Source organism: Arachis hypogaea, chromosome 19 (genome assembly GCF_003086295.3).
Source record: "Arachis hypogaea cultivar Tifrunner chromosome 19, arahy.Tifrunner.gnm2.J5K5, whole genome shotgun sequence".
Taxonomy (NCBI): Eukaryota; Viridiplantae; Streptophyta; class Magnoliopsida; order Fabales; family Fabaceae; genus Arachis; species Arachis hypogaea.
This window is the reverse complement of record NC_092054.1, coordinates 147,786,302-147,803,790: the sequence shown is the minus strand read 5'-3', so window position 1 is coordinate 147,803,790 and position 17,489 is coordinate 147,786,302. Positions and strand designations below refer to the sequence as shown.

Below are 17,489 nucleotides of genomic sequence, written 5' to 3'. Positions count from 1 at the left end.
ATTCTTCTACTTGTGTATGTTGATGACATGATCATTATTAGAGATGATGCTGATGGTATCTCTGATCTCAAAGCGTCCCTTCAGCATACTTTTGAGATGAAAGATCTTGGTTCTCTCAGCTATTTTCTTGGTCTAGAAGTTATATCCACCGATGATGGCATCTATCTTTCTCAAGCTAAATATGCTTCAGATCTTCTTGCTCGAGCCGGAATTACCGATAGTCGCATTGAGTCTACTCCTCTTGAGCCTAATGTTCGATTTACTCCTATGGATGGCACTGTCTTGGATAATCCTACTCTCTATCGACAGCTAGTTGGAGGACTCGTCTACTTAACTGTCACCCGACCAGACATTGCCTACTCCGTTCATGTACTTAGCCAGTTCTTGTCTGCTCCTCATACTACTCACTATGCGGCAGTTCTTCGCATTATTCGCTACATCAAAGGCACTTTATTTCATGGCCTTTATTTTTCTGCCCATTCCTCTTTGACTCTTCAGGCATACTCCGATGCTGATTGGGCTGGTGATCCCACTGATCGTCATTCTACTACTGGTTACTGTTTGTTTCTTGGCGATGCTCTCATTTCTTGGCGTGCTAAGAAGCAAACGTTCACTGCTCGCTCAAGCACCGAAGCTGAGTACCGTGCCCTCGCTGACACCACTGGTGAGGTTATCTCGATTCGTTGGCTTCTCGAAGATTTGGGTGCTCCTCAGTCATCCCCTACTGATGTTTTTTGTGACAACCGCAGTGCTATTCAGATTGCTCATAATGATGTCTTTCATGAACGCACCAAACACATTGAGATTGATTGTCACTTTGTTAGGCAACATATCCTTATTGATGCTGTTCGTCTCATTGCTGTTGGAACACTGGATTAGACTGCTGATATCTTCACGAAAGCTCATCACCCGACTCGTTTCCGGATTTTGTTATCCAAACTCAAGTTGGTATCCTTAGCTCCCACTTGAGTTTGAGGGGGGATGTTAGAGAATCATTAGAGAATCATTAGAATCATTTTAGATCAGTTAGTATCGTTTATATTTATATAGTATATCTGTGTATTAATTATAGGATTCTATGCCTTTATTACTTTGATTCTTCTGGCACCTATATATACCCCTTGTATATTGTACTTTCAGATCACACAGAATAATAGAGAAAACACTTTCTTTAGTTTGGTCTCTTGTTTCTAACATTATATACTAACATGTTATGGAATACTTTGTGTTGTTAAATTATATAATTATATGATTTAAAAGAACAAAATCAATCATAATTTTAAGTAATTAAGAGTTGTGTGTAAGTAACTTTAATTTTCATAGTCTAATATCATGTTCAGTTATTCATTATAACCATTTTGAAATTGTTTCTAAATGTGGTTCAATCAAATGAACCGAATCAATTCCTTCACATTTAATAAGACGAAATTTAATCATTATAGTAATATATATAAATAAAAAAAGAATTGACAATTATAAAAGAAAATCCGTATTATAACAAGAATAGATAATCCAAGAAAGTGCCATCTCTTTTATATATATATACATTATCTTAAATTTAAAAGAAAATGATAAATAAGTTATTGAACTTTTGATTTGGAGATATTTAAATTTTTTAAAATTTAAAAATATATTTAAATTTTTGATTTATTCAAAACTTCGAAATCAAATTTAATTTCAATTGTATCACAAATAGTCAAATAAATACGTAAGAGAATTTTTAAAATGAAATAAATTAAACACTTCAAAAACTTAAATTTATTTTTAAATTTTCGAAAACTTAAATATTTTCGGACCAAAAATTATGGTATGGATATGTCATTTTCTCTAAATTTAAAAGCCTGAAAGGTTGAAACTTTGAGCAGTGCCCATGTGCGCCAGCCATTTGCCTCTACTCACTGCTCAGTCAACTTGGACTCTGGTATGAACGAAATGTGAGGGATAGTAACAGTAACTCTCTAACAAACAAAGAAAATTCAAAGGGTGAATTGATGACAAATGCATGCTGCTGAAATGAAAGAACCTGCTAACAACTCATTTTGCAACTACTAACAATCATTGTTGTCACTGTTATAAATAATTCATAATATCAAGACACAGCTTTAATGAACATGTCTCTATTCTGCTGTCTCTGTAACCAATAATAATCCCTCTCTCTCTTTTGCTGCTGTTGTTTTCACACTTGTTAGATTTTTCTTTATCTGAGTTTAGGTAAGTAATAACTGGACCAGGTGCCACTTCAAATCTGTGTCATTTGAATAAAATCTAGTAATTATCTAGTTAAGATCTGTTTTGCTGAGTAGAAAGAATCAAAGATCTTTTCTTTTTCTGTAACTTTTGTTGGGATTTGTGTTTACTTGAATTTGGTCTTTGACCCTTTAGAGTACTTCCATAAATTCCCACTGGTTCTCTCATATATTCTTTGATTCTCTCTGCTTTTTTGTTTCTTTGTCATGGAGTTGTGGTAGGTGGCTAAAGCTAAAAGGCTAGCAATCCCAGAAATATTCTATTAGCACTTCATTTTTTTTTAATCTTTTCTTTTCTTTTCTGGGTTGCTGCAAAAATCTTGTTTTGATTAGCTGAAACATGGGTTATTATCTTTCCTATGTTGTTGTGTTGGTCTTGTTCATTTTTGTGGGAGTTTCAGTTTCCTTATCTTCTTCACCAATTGAAGATCAGAAGAGAGATAGGGTCACTGATTTGCCAGGGCAACCCAAGAATGTGGGGTTTGCTCATTATTCTGGCTATGTCACTGTGAATGAGAAGAGTGGGAGTGCATTGTTCTACTGGCTCTTTGAGGCTCCGGCGAGCCGCCGACCGGAGAAGAGACCACTGGTTTTGTGGCTCAATGGTGGCCCTGGATGCTCCTCCATTGCTTATGGTGCATCTGAAGAAATTGGCCCTTTTAGGATTAGGCCTGATGGGAAGTCACTTTACTTGAACCCTTATGCTTGGAACAAATGTATGAACAAAATTGAAAAATTTTGCATCACCAACTGTGTTATTTTTTCTTGTTTTCTTGTTCTTTACATGCTTTTGATTGCTTGCTGGTGTTGGTGTTGCAGTGGCAAACATATTGTTCCTTGATTCTCCTGCTGGTGTCGGATTTTCGTACTCGAATAAGACGACGGATCTGTACACATTTGGTGACCAGAGAACAGGTAATGAAGTTGTCACATTTGTTCATCATGTCGATTTTGCTTTGTTCATTATGATCTTGAGTTGGTTGTGTGTTTGTATTTGGGATCTTGGGGTTCCTGAATTTGCAGCTGAAGATGCATATACATTTCTTGTTAAGTGGTTTGAAAGATTTCCTCAGTATAAGCATAGAGAGTTCTACATTGCTGGAGAAAGCTATGCAGGTGATTGATTGATATACTAGTTTTTCCTTAAAGATTTAGGTTCCTGAATTACATGAATTGATGAACAATTCAGCTCCCTAAAATTACTTTTCAGGGCACTATGTTCCTCAGTTGTCTCAAATTGTTTATGAGAGAAACAAGGGAATCAAGAATCCAGTGATAAATTTCAAGGGATTTATGGTGAGAGATTGTAAGATCCATTTTGATTGATAAATGTAACCTTTGTTAAACCTTATTTATATATGTAATGATCTAATTAGGTGTGAATTTTTTACTGATTGATGCAAGGTTGGAAATGCTGTTACTGATGATTATCATGATTATGTTGGAACATTTGAGTATTGGTGGACTCATGGTTTGGTATCGGATTCCACATACAGGATGCTGAGAATTGCTTGTGATTTCGGTTCTTCACAGCATCCATCAGTGCCTTGCATGCAGGCCCTTAAAGTTGCAGTTGTGGAGCAGGGTAACATTGATCCTTATAGCATTTATACGCAGCCTTGTAACGATACATCGTCACTCAGACGCGACTTGGGGGGTCGCTATGTAAGCCTTTTCTCTCAATTTGTTCAATTTATTCATAAACACCATGTCTAGATCCAAGTCCATACATAATTGTTAATGGAACATGTTAACATGAAATTCTAGTTCTAGTAGATCCTCTTGAACCAATCAACATGAAACTAGTACTATTGTTCCTAAGATTTTGCAATAGCTGAAGTAAATTAGTTAGATTCATTCTTGTTTAATTCTGTTTTATCTTTAGATTTTGGTCAATCTTGGCAAACTGTTCCATTGTTATTTTCTCTTGTTTTCTCTTTTGTTCTCCTTAAACTCAGCCGTGGATGTCTCGAGCATACGATCCTTGCACTGAGAGGTATTCCGACTTGTATTTCAATCATCCAGAAGTTCAGAAGGCACTTCATGCCAATGTAACCGGAATTCCTTATTCATGGAAGACTTGCAGGTCTATCTCCTGCTCATATATTCAACACTGAGATGTTTTTACACAAACTATTCTGATAGAATCTTGAATCTTTTTTCAGTGATATTGTGGGGAACTATTGGACTGATTCTCCTCTAACTATGCTTCCTATATATCGCGAACTTATTAGTGCTGGTCTCAAGATATGGGTATACAGGTGCTTAAGTTTTGCTTCTCATCTTCCATGACTGTTTTGTGAATTGAAGCATATGAATTATTTGGTTCTGCTGCTGATGGATTTTGCTTTGTCTAAGGAGTTAATAGGAGATGATTCTATGTTATAGATTACAAAGAAGAGATAATGTAAGCTCATTGATATAGAAAATTTTAGGCCTCTGATTCCCAAGTGGCATTTCACAAAAAGTGACTATCCACATGAGTGATAGTTAAACATGTCAAATCATTTAACGGTTATCAGCTATCATTTTCACATGGAGATGTCTTGGTGTGAGTAATCACCTCTAGAAAATATCTTCTAGAAAATTGGAAGGAATACGTACAACAACCAAACTGGATATTGTTAGGTGGGATCGATTAGACAGATCAAACAAATATTAAGTTTGATTATTATTTCTAACATGTAGAAAATCTTCAGCCAACCCTGAAAAGTTTTTTTGTGCCTACTAGACTAGTGCATATATTTATTTATTTAGGCACTGTTGTTCTTACTTTTGCTTTCCCTCTAATTGATTGCAATCTCAATATCATTGACTTTGGGTATATTTGACCAGTTGAAATTGATTGTGGAACTTTAACTAACATGATTTATTAATTCCTTCCTTCATGCTAATTGTAGCAGAATATTTCCAACTTATTCTAATAAATAAATAAATAATGATATTGTAGCTTTATTTAGTAAGCAATAGTTATTTGATGATTAAGGTGGATGACATAACTAACAACAATGGAATTGAATGCTTTAAATCCTTAACTATATTCATTTTGTATTTCTTGGCTACAGTGGAGACACTGATTCAGTGGTTCCAGTCACTGCGACTCGATATTCAATCGACGCATTGAAGCTACCAACCCTCACCAACTGGTACCCTTGGTATGATAATGGCAAGGTTGGTACTGACTAATTACCATGATTAACAAGCTAATCAATCAAGCAGACACTAATCATATCTGTTAGCTGAGATCTTTATTTTTGTTTTCAGGTTGGTGGTTGGAGTCAAGTTTACAAAGGACTCACATTAGTAACTGTAAGAGGAGCCGGCCATGAGGTTCCGCTTCATCGGCCGCGCCAAGCCTTCATTCTTTTCAGGTCTTTCTTGGAGGACAAGCCAATGCCATCTTCAAGTTAGAGCAGCAACAAGTCAATAACTTGTTCATTTTTTTCCCATTTTGTGATTGATTCATCAAAGAAGAAAAGATAAAAAGAGAGTATAGAATCATAAGTATCACCATTCTTGGACCTTAGGCTAAGAATAACTGCAATTCAGATCTATATAAATATATATATATATATGGATCAGGCTGAGACAGAAGAATAAGGAATGCATTCCTCATGAGTTCCATCTTGGCTGGCTCTGCCTGGAAAAACAAAAAAGAAAATAATTAAATTGATTGATAAATTTATTTATCAATTCTAGTTCTCCTATTTTTATTTGTTATTGAAAAAATTGTTATTATTATTTATATGGAATGTCATTCTTTCTGGATTTTCCATTATTATACACATGGCTATGAGTTGGACTCAATTATTTTTAATTTCTTTATTACTTATCTTTGACTACTTTTATCAGCATTGAATGAATTTAAAGAAATGTAGTCTTTGTCTAGACCTTAATTAGATAGGGTTTTCTATGTAAAAATTTAAACTAAAAAAGTGTGAGCATCACGTAAATTACACAACATATTAACCCTATGTATATGATGCTAAGTTTAATATATTGAATAAAATTCACATATATATGAGGACACCACAAAAATAGAATTAACCTAAGATGCAATGAGTTTGGTGAATATTCTTTCATTGAATTATAAAGGCATATCCACGCCAAAAGCTAAGTGGGCCTAACTATATGGATTTCAAAGCTTTTTACCAATAGTTAGTTATACTGTAAGAGCTCATAAATGAGCCCACAAAAGAAAGTGGCCACATAACCATTGTCTCCTTAATGCACAAAAAAAAAAAAAAAAAAGAAAGGCATTTGTCTATTTAAGTTTTCCTTTAGTTGATGTTGATTCAAGTTCAACCACTCACATGAACAAGAATATATTCACTTTTGAATCAACTAGAACTATGAATAAATTCAATTCTATCTTGAGCATAGTTTAAATCCAACACGAAAACGAATGATAGCCATCTTAATCACCATACAAATGTATAACTTTGTCTCAAACGGCTACTTTATACTCATCACTTATCACTCTTGTTCCTTTTATTGTGTAGGCGAATCATGGAATATATCATCTATTCATTTATATTGCACTCATAAATAATATTAATAAAACAAAATATTATTTGATATTTGTGATGAATTACATCTTATCAAGTTTAACTTAAATGATTTAATTATTCTGTTGGTTCTTATAATTTTATTAAATTTTTAATTAGATTGTTACATTTTTTTTCAATTAAATTTTTATATTATTTTTTATTTTGTAATTAAATCCTTCCTAGTATAAAAAATATTAAAATTAACAAAATATTTTTTCGTAAACTAAAAGTATCTAAAATTAAGAACATAATTAGATATTTGATCACATATTTTTTTAGAGAAATATTCTATTAATTTTAATATTTTTTGATGTAAAATAATCTAATTATAAAATTAAAAATAATGTAAAGACTTAATTAAAAAAATATAAAACCTAATTATAAATTTGACAAAATTATAGAGATTAACAAAATAATTAATCCGCCAATGAGTTATAGCTCAAATGACATAGTCTCTCCATACTCAATTAAGAGGTTGCGGGTTCGAGTCTCCTATAAAAAAAATAAAATAAAATAATCCATAGTATACGAATAAAATGCCAATATAAATGATGATAATAAAGAATATTAGACAAGCTAATACATTTATGTAGAGTTTGGTATGCGAATAAAAGAATTTAATTCATTGACAAAGTGAAAATTATTTTGTTTGAATAGAAACTCCCATGTTAGAATAAGTGTAACAAGACAAGATGCTTTGCTAAAGTATGATTTGGCAATGACAAATCAGAGCTTGGTGGAACTTCTTTAATATCATCAGAACAAGTGACAAGGATAAGAAAAAAAAAAAAAAAAAGAAAGAGCATCCATTGATCCATACATGGTGCTACTATTCTATAATACTTATTCAAGAATACTCCAATTTCTATGTTCCATGATCTTCCTTAGTAAACAAGTCCAAAATGGGCTCCATACCCTAAAAAGCAACATGCACAAATGATGTTATTACCAAAATGTCCATTAACTTGTCCTGAATTCCTTTCATGCCTTGTCTAAACGCACATGGAATAATGGAATTTGAGTTTTAAAAACCGAATAGATTATTAAACTAGTAGAATTAAAAATTTAAAAATTCAATTAAAATTCAAATGAGATTAAATTAGATATAATAAAATAATATATTTATATATAAAATATATTTATTTATTATTTTAAACAAATTAACCGATTTATTATTATTAATTAATTTTTTATCTGAACTAAACCGATTTAATAATCGATTCATGATTAATCTAATTAAACCAATTAATTCGGTCTAATTCTGAGAACCATAGAATTATGCCATCAGCTATATGGATAAACATGTCAAAATTTGTGACTATAATAAAATAAGTGAAGAAGGGCAAATTTGTCATCTGAAATAAAAATACAACTTCCTTAATAACTAAGATGAAGAGAATTGGATATTTATATATATAGATATCTGCACTACTCCAATTAAAGTTTCCTGATACACTGATGCAGCAAAAAAGAAGAAAAAGATTTGATTTAGCCACAAACAAATAAAAAATAATTGGCACTAACCCTTTTTAAGAGGCACCACAGAACACAAGTCACAAGAAATTATTATCATGATGTATAGGTTCAGCAACACAGTGATTGGTTTCTTGAACTTGTTGACACTGCTAGCATCAATTCCAATAATTGGAGCAGGGTTATGGATGGCAAGGAGCAGCACAAGATGTGCATATTTTCTACAAACACCACTTCTTGTGATAGGGTTCATAGTGCTGGTGATTTCACTGGCCGGTTTCATTGGTGCATGTTTTCATGTGGCATGTGCACTGTGGATTTACCTGGTGGTGATGTTGATTCTAATAGCAGCACTCATTGGTTTGACTATGTTTGGTTTTGGTGTGACAAGCAAGGGTGGTGGTGTTGAAGTTCCTGGTAGGGTGTATAAGGAGTATCATATTGAGGATTATTCACCATGGTTGAGGCAAAGAATCAAGAATCCTAAATACTGGAACACTATTAAGAATTGTATTTTTGGTTCCAACACTTGTTCTAATGTTATCAATTGGACCCCTTTGGATTATATGCAGAGAGATATGTCACCAATTCAGGTACAATTTATCATTCCATCATTTTATTTATTTCACTCTTGTCAATATTTATTAGATTCAATATTATTTTTTATGTTTTTGTATTTGATCTTTGCTTTACATGCTAAGTGAAATTTTTAATAGCTAATTAGAGTTATGAGTTAGTGAAATAAAAAGTTAAATTAAAAAGTTTATTTATTATTATAATCCAAATAGGAAGAAGAAGAAGAAAAAAAGAGTAAAGATGATTTCAAATATTTTTGGTCTCCCTCCAGCCTAACTCTACATATTTACATAATTATATTATATATTTATTTTATTTTATTTCGGTACCATGTATACCTTAATCTTTACTAAAGCTCACTAATATTTTTCTCTATCATTATATTATTTTTTAATTCTTCTCTCACTTTCCTTTTTAAATTACTACATACGATTACTATTATACAACTATTATAATTACGATTATTACTGCTATTTAAAAGAAGATGATAATTAACAAAGGAAATAGAAATTTTTAGGAAAAAAAAATTATATTGACTAAGAAACTAAAATAAAATTTTAAAATAGAAATAAAATGTTCCAAACATTACGATGAAATTAATATTCAACACCATTTTTATGAATTAAAGGAGTACTTTATCTTAAATATTTTTTACACTATGACTATGAACTATATATATTAAAAAATAGGAATATGTTATGTGAATATTAAAATTAGCTATCAAAATCAGTCATTAGTATAAAATATATGTTAAAATATAAATACACCTTAAAAATAAATTAAATCATATATATATTTATATATAAATACATTAATGGCTGATTTTAGTGGATAATTCTAGTGTATGAATAGCATTTTTATAGAAAATAAAGCTGGTTTATAAAAGTGTTGATACAATATGCAACCGTACAGTCTGGATGTTGCAAACCACCAACAGCATGCACTTACGGCAACAACATGGAAGAGCAAGCAACAAGAATGTACAACGAGGAAGAACAAGATCCTGATTGCTACAGGTGGAACAATGCCCCAAACTTGCTGTGCTATGAGTGTGATTCATGCAAAGCTGGTGTTCTTGAAGACATAAGAAGGAACTGGCACAAGCTCTCTGTGCTCACTCTTGTCATGCTTGTCCTCCTCATTGGGATCTACACCATTGGTTGCTGTGCTTTCAGGAATGCAAGGAGGGCTCAGACTGATTATCCCTATGGTCATAACAGGATCACCAAAGTCAGGCCTAGATGGGATTACTATTGGTCAGTTGCTTCCTCTCTTTCACTATTTTTCCTTATCATTCTGTTAAGATTTAAGTGATGTTGTGTAAAGATTCAATATGTATGATGGTATGAGTCATATGATGTGTTATTTTTTGTTTGTGAAGGTGGAGATGGTTGCATGACAGGAGAGAACGGCTTTATTAGCTAAGAAGCTTTATCCACCAATCAATGGCCTCTGCTTCAATCAGCTTCCTCCTTTGATGTGCTTTTTTTTTTTTTTTTTTTTTTTTTTTTTTTTTTTTTGTACAAAAGCTTAATTTTGCTTTATCCGAGGGTCATAACAGTCACTTTATCTTTTGCATTTTCTTTTTCAGTGTACGGTTTTGAATTTTATAACATAAAGTAGGTTCAAGTATATCTGAAAATTAAAAGAAAAAAGAAAAGAAAAAGTAGGTTGAAGTATATGCATTGGGATTGGACGGAATTAGCACCTTAATCTCCACTTGCTTATCTATATATGCTTATAATATTAGACAACTGCCACTAAAAAGTAAAAGAGTAAAAGATAAATAGGTCTCTGACCTTTTAAAACGAAGACATTTTCGTCCCTCAAGATTAGAAAATACATTTCGATCCCTTACGTTTTAAAACGGCCGACAATTATACCCTTCCGTCCATTTTGGGCCAAAAATGGCAACGGAGCCAATTGATATGGAGGGTAGAGAATGACGTGTCCGTTACACTTGCTGAAGTGGATTGGGACAAATTATTATCGGAGATATTCGTCCCTTAAGGCCAAAATGACTCCGTTCTTCCGATGAATTCAATATTTCGACACTCTTCTTCTCCGCCGCGTTTAACTGCCGCCATTATCACCCTTCTTAAGGCCTGCAAGACCATTCATCACCTCTACCAAGTCCACGCCTCCATCATCCAACGAGGTCTAGAGCAAGATCACCTCATCATCTCCCGCTTCATTTTTCTTTCCGCCTCCTTTGCCGCTACTGCTTCATATTACACCTCCGTCTTCGACCGCGTCCTTGGCCCTTCCCCTTTTCTCTCCCTTATCGGAGCCCACACCAAAGGAAGTTACTTTTTCGACGCCCTCTCTGCTTTTATTCGCATGAAGGCACATGGGTCTCTACCCGATAGGTACACTTACTCTTCTGTGATTAAGGTCTATTCAAGCATGTGCAGATCATTGACAAACCCCATTTGTAGGGTTTATCTTGTATTGATTTTTTGGGATTTTATCAACTTTTACCCACATTTATTCAATGAAATAGCATGGTTTTATAACTTCTCCCTTAATTGTGCTTAAGAGTGAAAACATGCTTTTTAGGACTTAAAATAGCTAAATTTAATTCACCTTGATTCTATTAGATGCCTTGATATGTTTGTTAAGTGATTTCAGATTTAGGAGGCAAAGATTGGATTAAGGGAATGAAGAAAAAGCATGTAAAGTTTGAGAACTCATGAAGAAATGATGGAACCAAAAAGTTGTCAAGCCTGACCTCTTTGCACTTAATTGACCATAACTTGAGCTACAGAGGTCCAAATGATGCGGTTCTAGTTGGGTTGGAAAGCTAACATCCGGGGCTTCGAAATGATATAAGATTTTCCATAGTTGCATCGCTCATAGGGGCGCGCACGCGCACAGTACGCGGACGCGCCGTTGATGGCACATGACTCACTTAATGCAACACGTGGCCAGCGATTTTAGAAGCCTTGTGGGCCCAATCCAACTCATTTCAGATGCTATTTAAGCCAAGGATTGAAGAGGGATCAAGATACTTTAATCATTAGTCATAGTTTAGTTTTAGAAGTAGTTAGAGTTAGAGAGAGAAGCTCTCTCTTCTCTCTAGAATTAGGATTAGGAATTAGGGTTAGATTAGGATCTCATAGTTCTAGGTTTAATTCAAGTCTCCTTCTACTTCTACCTTCAATTGATGATTGCTACACTTTGGTTCTTCTCTCTATCCCTATTCTCTTGTTGTAATTTCTCTTATTTTGTTTTTAGGTTTTGTAATTGAGATACTCTTGTTCTCTTTATTTTCTTTCAATAATGCAATTTGAGGTAATTCATGATAATTGTGATTTCCTTGATTGTTGTTGTTAATTCTTTACATTCAATTGTAGTTAGAATTCATTCTTGTTGTGATTGACTATACTTTTCTTTTGTGCCTTCCAAGTGTTTGATTAAATGCTCGGAAGAATGTTAGACTAGAATTTTATGTTCTTGGCTTGAGAAGGTAACTTAGGATTTATTGAGTCACTAGTGTCCAATTGATTGATAGTTGATAGCCATTAACTCTAGCCTTCATTAATCCAATTAGTGGAAAGCTAGGACTTATGGACTAGGATTGATATAACTCACTTGACTTTCCTTTGTTAATCGATTTAAGGATGACTAAGTGAGATTAATCCTTGCAACTACCATACTTGTGGCTAGTGATAATGATGAAGACCCTTGACAACCAAACCTTGCCAAGACCATTTTGTGAATAAAGTTTTCCTACCATTTACTATTCACATTCCTCATCCAAAACCCCAAAATAAACAAGTCCATAACCAATAACAAGAACACTACCCTGCAAGTCCTTTGAGAGACGACCCGAGGTTTAAATACTTCGGTTTATAGATTTTAGGGGTTTGTACTTGTGACAAACAAATTTTTGCATGAAAGGATTATTGTTGGTTTAGAGACTATACTTCAACGAGATTTCATTTGTGAAATTCTATACCATCAAAAATCCATTCGTCAAAATGGCGCCGTTGCCGGGGATTTGCAATGGTGTTATGTTATTGGTTATTGTATATATGTGAATATTGTGAATAGCTTGATTTTTGTATTGCTTGTTAGTTTTGCTTGTTCTAGGACTTTGTTTCATTATTTCTTGTTAGCTTTTGTTTCTTATTCTTAGTTTTACGATGAATTCTCACTTTGGCTATGAGTGTGATTACAACTATGTTGTAGGAAATGGGAACTTCAATGAAGATGTGCATCAAGGATGGGATGACCAAAGGTGGGTGGAGCCATATGCATATGATCAATCTTCATGGCAACAACCTCCACCAATGCACTATGAAGAAGAGCCATTCTATGATGCACACCAACCCAATGGCTATGGTGAATCTCCTTGTGACTTTCAAGAACCACCACCATATGCCTATGATCCATACCCTCAACATGAACCTCAACCATTCTCACAAGCCTTTCATCACCAAGCACCACCCTATGATCCATATCCATCATATAACCAATCATCCATACCATATTTTTATGGCCATTATGAGCAAGAACCTCTAGAATCACCACAACCATATCAAGATTACTACCATGAACCACCTCAATACTCACCATCTCCATACCCTTACCAAGAAGAACCACCTTCCTACCATGAACCCTCTCTCCAAAACGATGAACCTTCCTACCCACCCCAAGCCCCAATAGACGATCCTCTCACTTTGTTACTTCAAGGACAAGAAGCTATGAAGCAGGATACACTTGAGTTTGTGACCAATTTGATTAAGGTGGTGTACACTCTAGCCCACCAATGTTTGAATACTCAAGGTGCTTCCATAGCCACATGTGGAACCGCAGAAGAAGAGCAAAGCATGAAGGAGAGATTGGAAACTCCGGTGGGGGATGAGAAATGCCATTTTGTATTGGAGCAACTAGAGGAAGCTATAATCATTGAAGAAAAGGAAGAAGTGGTTGAAGATTTAGGAGATGTTGAAAGTCCAAGGGAATGTAGTCTCATGGAGCACTCTTCCAAGAAGCTTGATATTGATGTTGAAGAGGGTGCGCAACCTCTAAGGCATACCGTCGTTGGAGACTTGGAAGAGGTTTATCAAGAGATGGATTCAATCATGGATGAATTCCTCTCTACAATGGAATACTCTCCCATTGGACATAGAGTTGAAAGTATAAAAGAGTGTGCACAACCTCCCATACCCTTGGTGAGCAATGAGAAAGAGAGCTACCAAGAGGAAAACGTTGGCATGGTGTATATCGAAATTGAAGAATATGAAGAGGTTGACCAAGAAATGGATTTATTCATCAATGAATTTCTATCCAAAATTGAACCACCTCCCATTAGGCAAGAAATCAAAGTTCTTGAAGACAACACCAAGCTATGTGATAAAAGGGGAAAGGTTGAAATCAAGGAAGCTCGCAAAAAGGTGGAAATACACAAAGAAGAGCACACGGAAGTAGACCTTGCATTGTCTAAGTGTGGGGAGGTCTCCCTTCCCGAGTCACCATCCAACACAACATTCAAGTGGGTAAAATTCTTATCCATAAGCTTTACTTTCACGCTTGAATATGGTTTGATTGAAACAGATGGACAACTTAGAACTCTTTGTGGAATTAAAAGCAAGAATGAGTTGTGTAGTGGTTGCGAGTTGGGAATTAGGCTCATTAAGGTCAAAGCTTCAAGGTATAGGAACGATGATTGGAAGAATACCACTTTGCATGGGTCTCGACAGAAGGCTAGGTGTGCTAAAGAGAATTCTATATGTCAACCACCCGGAAAGAAAAAGTATGAAGATCAAATTGAAGACGGGTGCGAAGATAAGATATGGGACCCCGGCTCGCTGAATGAAGACCAACTATGGGGACTCATATCTTGGGTTGAACTTTGCCCAAGCTTAGTGAAGACGGTTAGATATTCTATCAACCAATTGAGAGGCAAAGATCCTTGGAGATTCAAGGATGAGTACAAACATAAGCCACCATGACAATGAGCCCCTCAAATGTCCAACTTAAGGACTTAAACTAAAAGTGCTAGGTGGGAGACACCCCACCATGGTAACCTCTTTCCATTCTCTTTTGGTTTTGTATAATAAGTGATTTGAGTTGCCATTGTAGGTAGATTTTCATTTCATATTGATTTGTTTGTAAAGATTGGTTGTTAGTATGTTGTATTCATTAGTAGTAGATGAATAAATCCTAAAATCAAATTGCATTTTTGTGAATTGTTTGATATTTGATTGAATAAAGAAGAGTTTTGGACATTATAGGGAGCTCTTGGGCAATTTTTCTGCTTTTTGGGCAAAAAAAAAAAAAAAAAGGGCCATCGGCGCGTTAGCACGCTGTGCGCGCGCGCGCACATTGCACTTCCGCAACTTCTGGTACAAAAACCAGAGAGTTGTGCGCACGTTGTGCCAGCATTGTGCTTGGAGCACAAGCTCATCCACGCGTAAGCGCGCTGTGCGCGCGCGCGCGGATTTGCGCCCTGCTTTTCTCCTTCCTCCTTTCTCCTTCTTTCTTCTTCTCTTCTTTCTTTCTAATTTTTTTTTCTTCTTCCTCTCTTAGAAAATTTTTTCTTTTAATATAAATGAAATTAAAAAAAAAATAATAATAATATAATAAATAAATAAATAAATAAAATACTAAAAAAAAAAAACCAAAAAAAAAATTTTTGTTTTTTTTTCTCTCTTTTCCTCCATTTTCTTTTATTGCATTTGCTTATTTTCATTCATTGCATTTTAATTTTGTTTTTTTTACCTTGTTCTCATTTTATTTTCTAAGTTTTCCATTTTAATAATGGTGTTGAACTTTCCTACTCAATTGTTGAGACTTTCTTACATTATTTTGGTGCTTCTTGACTTGTTTGATATTGTTGGGTGATGAAACTTTTAAATCAATGCTTCATCCTGTATGACTTTTGTGTCTTTGTGCATTGATATGACCTCATATTGTCTTTCATGACCCACTTCTTCTCATTTGAACTTGATGCTCAACACACTCTTCCTACTTTAACTTTACTCTTGCATCGAGCTTAATGATATGCCTTAGCTTACATTGTTTTCTCACTCACATGCTTAGCTAACATGTAGTAGGAAATCATACTCTTATTTGGCATTAGCCCCGCCTATGTTCTAATTGCCTTGATATCTTTGTTATAGGCTTAATTTTCTTTCCTTTTCTTTCCTTTTAGGTTGGCCACCAAGAAGGGAGAAAGGAAAAGCTTTTAAATGGGGCCCCAAACAAGTCCTCCGCGCAACCTTGTGAAGAAGCTCATCAATTGTAGCAACCCGTCTACCTTGCTCTTCTTTGCATGCACCGAGGACGGTGCAATCTTCAAGTGTGGGGAGGTCGTCTGACCGATCTCCATGGGTAAAAATTTCCTTTTCAACACCAAATTTTTTATTTTCTTTAATTAGATTAGCTATTGCATTGCATGATAGGTTGCATGTTAGTTAGAATTTGTACATATTTTTACCACTTCTTTGTTATTAGGACTACTTGGTTAGGGTGATGATTTTCTTTCCAAGAAACCGTTTTAGGGTAACCTACCAATTTGAAAATTTTTGTTGAACTTGCTTGAAAGAATTTATTTTGGAACATGGTTTTTGAGCTAAGAACATAAGCAAGTGAGATTTGAGCCTAATGGTGTGGTTACATCTTATAACCACTTATTTTCCTTCTTGCGTGTAATTGTTCTCTTTCTATGATTGTAATCTTTGATTTGTTGAATCTATATGTCCCATTATTCCTTGTATTCATGCATTTATATGATTGAGGCCATCATTTCATTAGCTCACTTATCCAAATAGCCTTACCTTTTACTCTCCTTTGTTAGCCGATTTTGAGCCTACGCTTAACCCACTTGTTCTTATTTTAGCACATTACAAGCCTTAAAGCGGAAAACAATGAATGTCCTTTATTTGGATCTTTGATTGGCTTAGGCTAGTGAGTGTGAGTGTCATCCAAGAGTGGAAAAACTTTGGGACATTGGTTGGGATAAAAGGGTGTTTGTGTTTTGTATTTTTATATTGGAGAATTGGTACATACTCATGTATTGATTAAATGTATAGACCTTATGCATTGATGTTCTTGTGTATAGTTTGAAAGAAAAAGAAAAAAAAATGAAATGAAAAGAAAAAAAGAAATAAAAGTGAAAAAGAAAAAAAAAGAAAAGAAAAGAAAAAAATGTATATAGAAAAAGAAAGAAAAAAAAAAGAAGAGCAATAAAGGGGACAAAATACCCCAAAGTGAAGCTCAATAAGAATCAATGCATAAGTGTTGTGAAATGAAAAGAAAATGCATGAGTATGTGAAAAAGTGAGGAATGGGTAGTTAGATTAGTACTTAATTGTATAGGTCATTATATAGGTTAGGTGGAAAAGTTTAAGTTAATCAAAGATTCAAATCCTTAAGTCCACTAGCCATATATGATCCTACCTTGACCCTAACCCCATTACAACCTAAAGAAAAGACCTCATGATACGTGTATGCATGCATTGAATAATTGTTGATTGTTAGAGGAAAAACAAATCTTGGAAAGCATGATTAGGGGAGAATTGAGAGAATCAACCCCAAACACCGAGCGACTAGAGTGCAAACACTTCCGGTGAGGGTTCGATGCTCAATTCCTTGATTCCCGGCTTTCATGAGCGTTCTTCTCGCAAGTCTACTTG

The 17,489-nt window shown here is 34.4% G+C and overlaps 2 protein-coding genes across 2 annotated transcripts; both read left to right on the top strand.

Annotated features, from left to right (window-relative positions):
* Positions 1-1,809: 1,809 nt before the first annotated feature.
* On the top strand, positions 1,810-6,031 carry LOC112776148 (serine carboxypeptidase-like 27). Its single transcript, XM_025820176.3, has 9 exons — positions 1,810-2,962; positions 3,066-3,161; positions 3,270-3,362; positions 3,457-3,542; positions 3,651-3,911; positions 4,205-4,332; positions 4,412-4,507; positions 5,312-5,417; positions 5,511-6,031. The coding sequence occupies exons 1-9, from the start codon at positions 2,587-2,589 to the stop codon at positions 5,655-5,657; spliced, it is 1,389 nt and encodes a 462-aa protein (XP_025675961.1). The 5' UTR covers positions 1,810-2,586; the 3' UTR covers positions 5,658-6,031.
* Positions 6,032-8,189: 2,158 nt separating this feature from the next.
* LOC112779538 (tetraspanin-6) lies at positions 8,190-10,546 on the top strand. Its single transcript, XM_025823837.3, has 3 exons — positions 8,190-8,862; positions 9,758-10,101; positions 10,227-10,546. Exons 1-3 carry the CDS (start codon positions 8,368-8,370, stop codon positions 10,264-10,266), a joined length of 879 nt encoding a protein of 292 aa, XP_025679622.1. The 5' UTR covers positions 8,190-8,367; the 3' UTR covers positions 10,267-10,546.
* The last annotated feature ends 6,943 nt before the right edge of the window (positions 10,547-17,489 follow it).

Coding starts and splice junctions, on each gene's coding strand:
- LOC112776148 (XM_025820176.3), top strand. CDS start 2,587: ATGGGTTATTATCTTTCCTATGTTGTTGTGTTGGTCTTGTTCATTTTT. Junction 2,963..3,065: donor CCCTTATGCTTGGAACAAAT/GTATGAACAAAA, acceptor TTGGTGTTGCAG/TGGCAAACATATTGTTCCTT. Junction 3,363..3,456: donor TGCTGGAGAAAGCTATGCAG/GTGATTGATTGA, acceptor ATTACTTTTCAG/GGCACTATGTTCCTCAGTTG.
- LOC112779538 (XM_025823837.3), top strand. CDS start 8,368: ATGATGTATAGGTTCAGCAACACAGTGATTGGTTTCTTGAACTTGTTG. Junction 8,863..9,757: donor GAGATATGTCACCAATTCAG/GTACAATTTATC, acceptor GCAACCGTACAG/TCTGGATGTTGCAAACCACC. Junction 10,102..10,226: donor CCTAGATGGGATTACTATTG/GTCAGTTGCTTC, acceptor TTGTTTGTGAAG/GTGGAGATGGTTGCATGACA.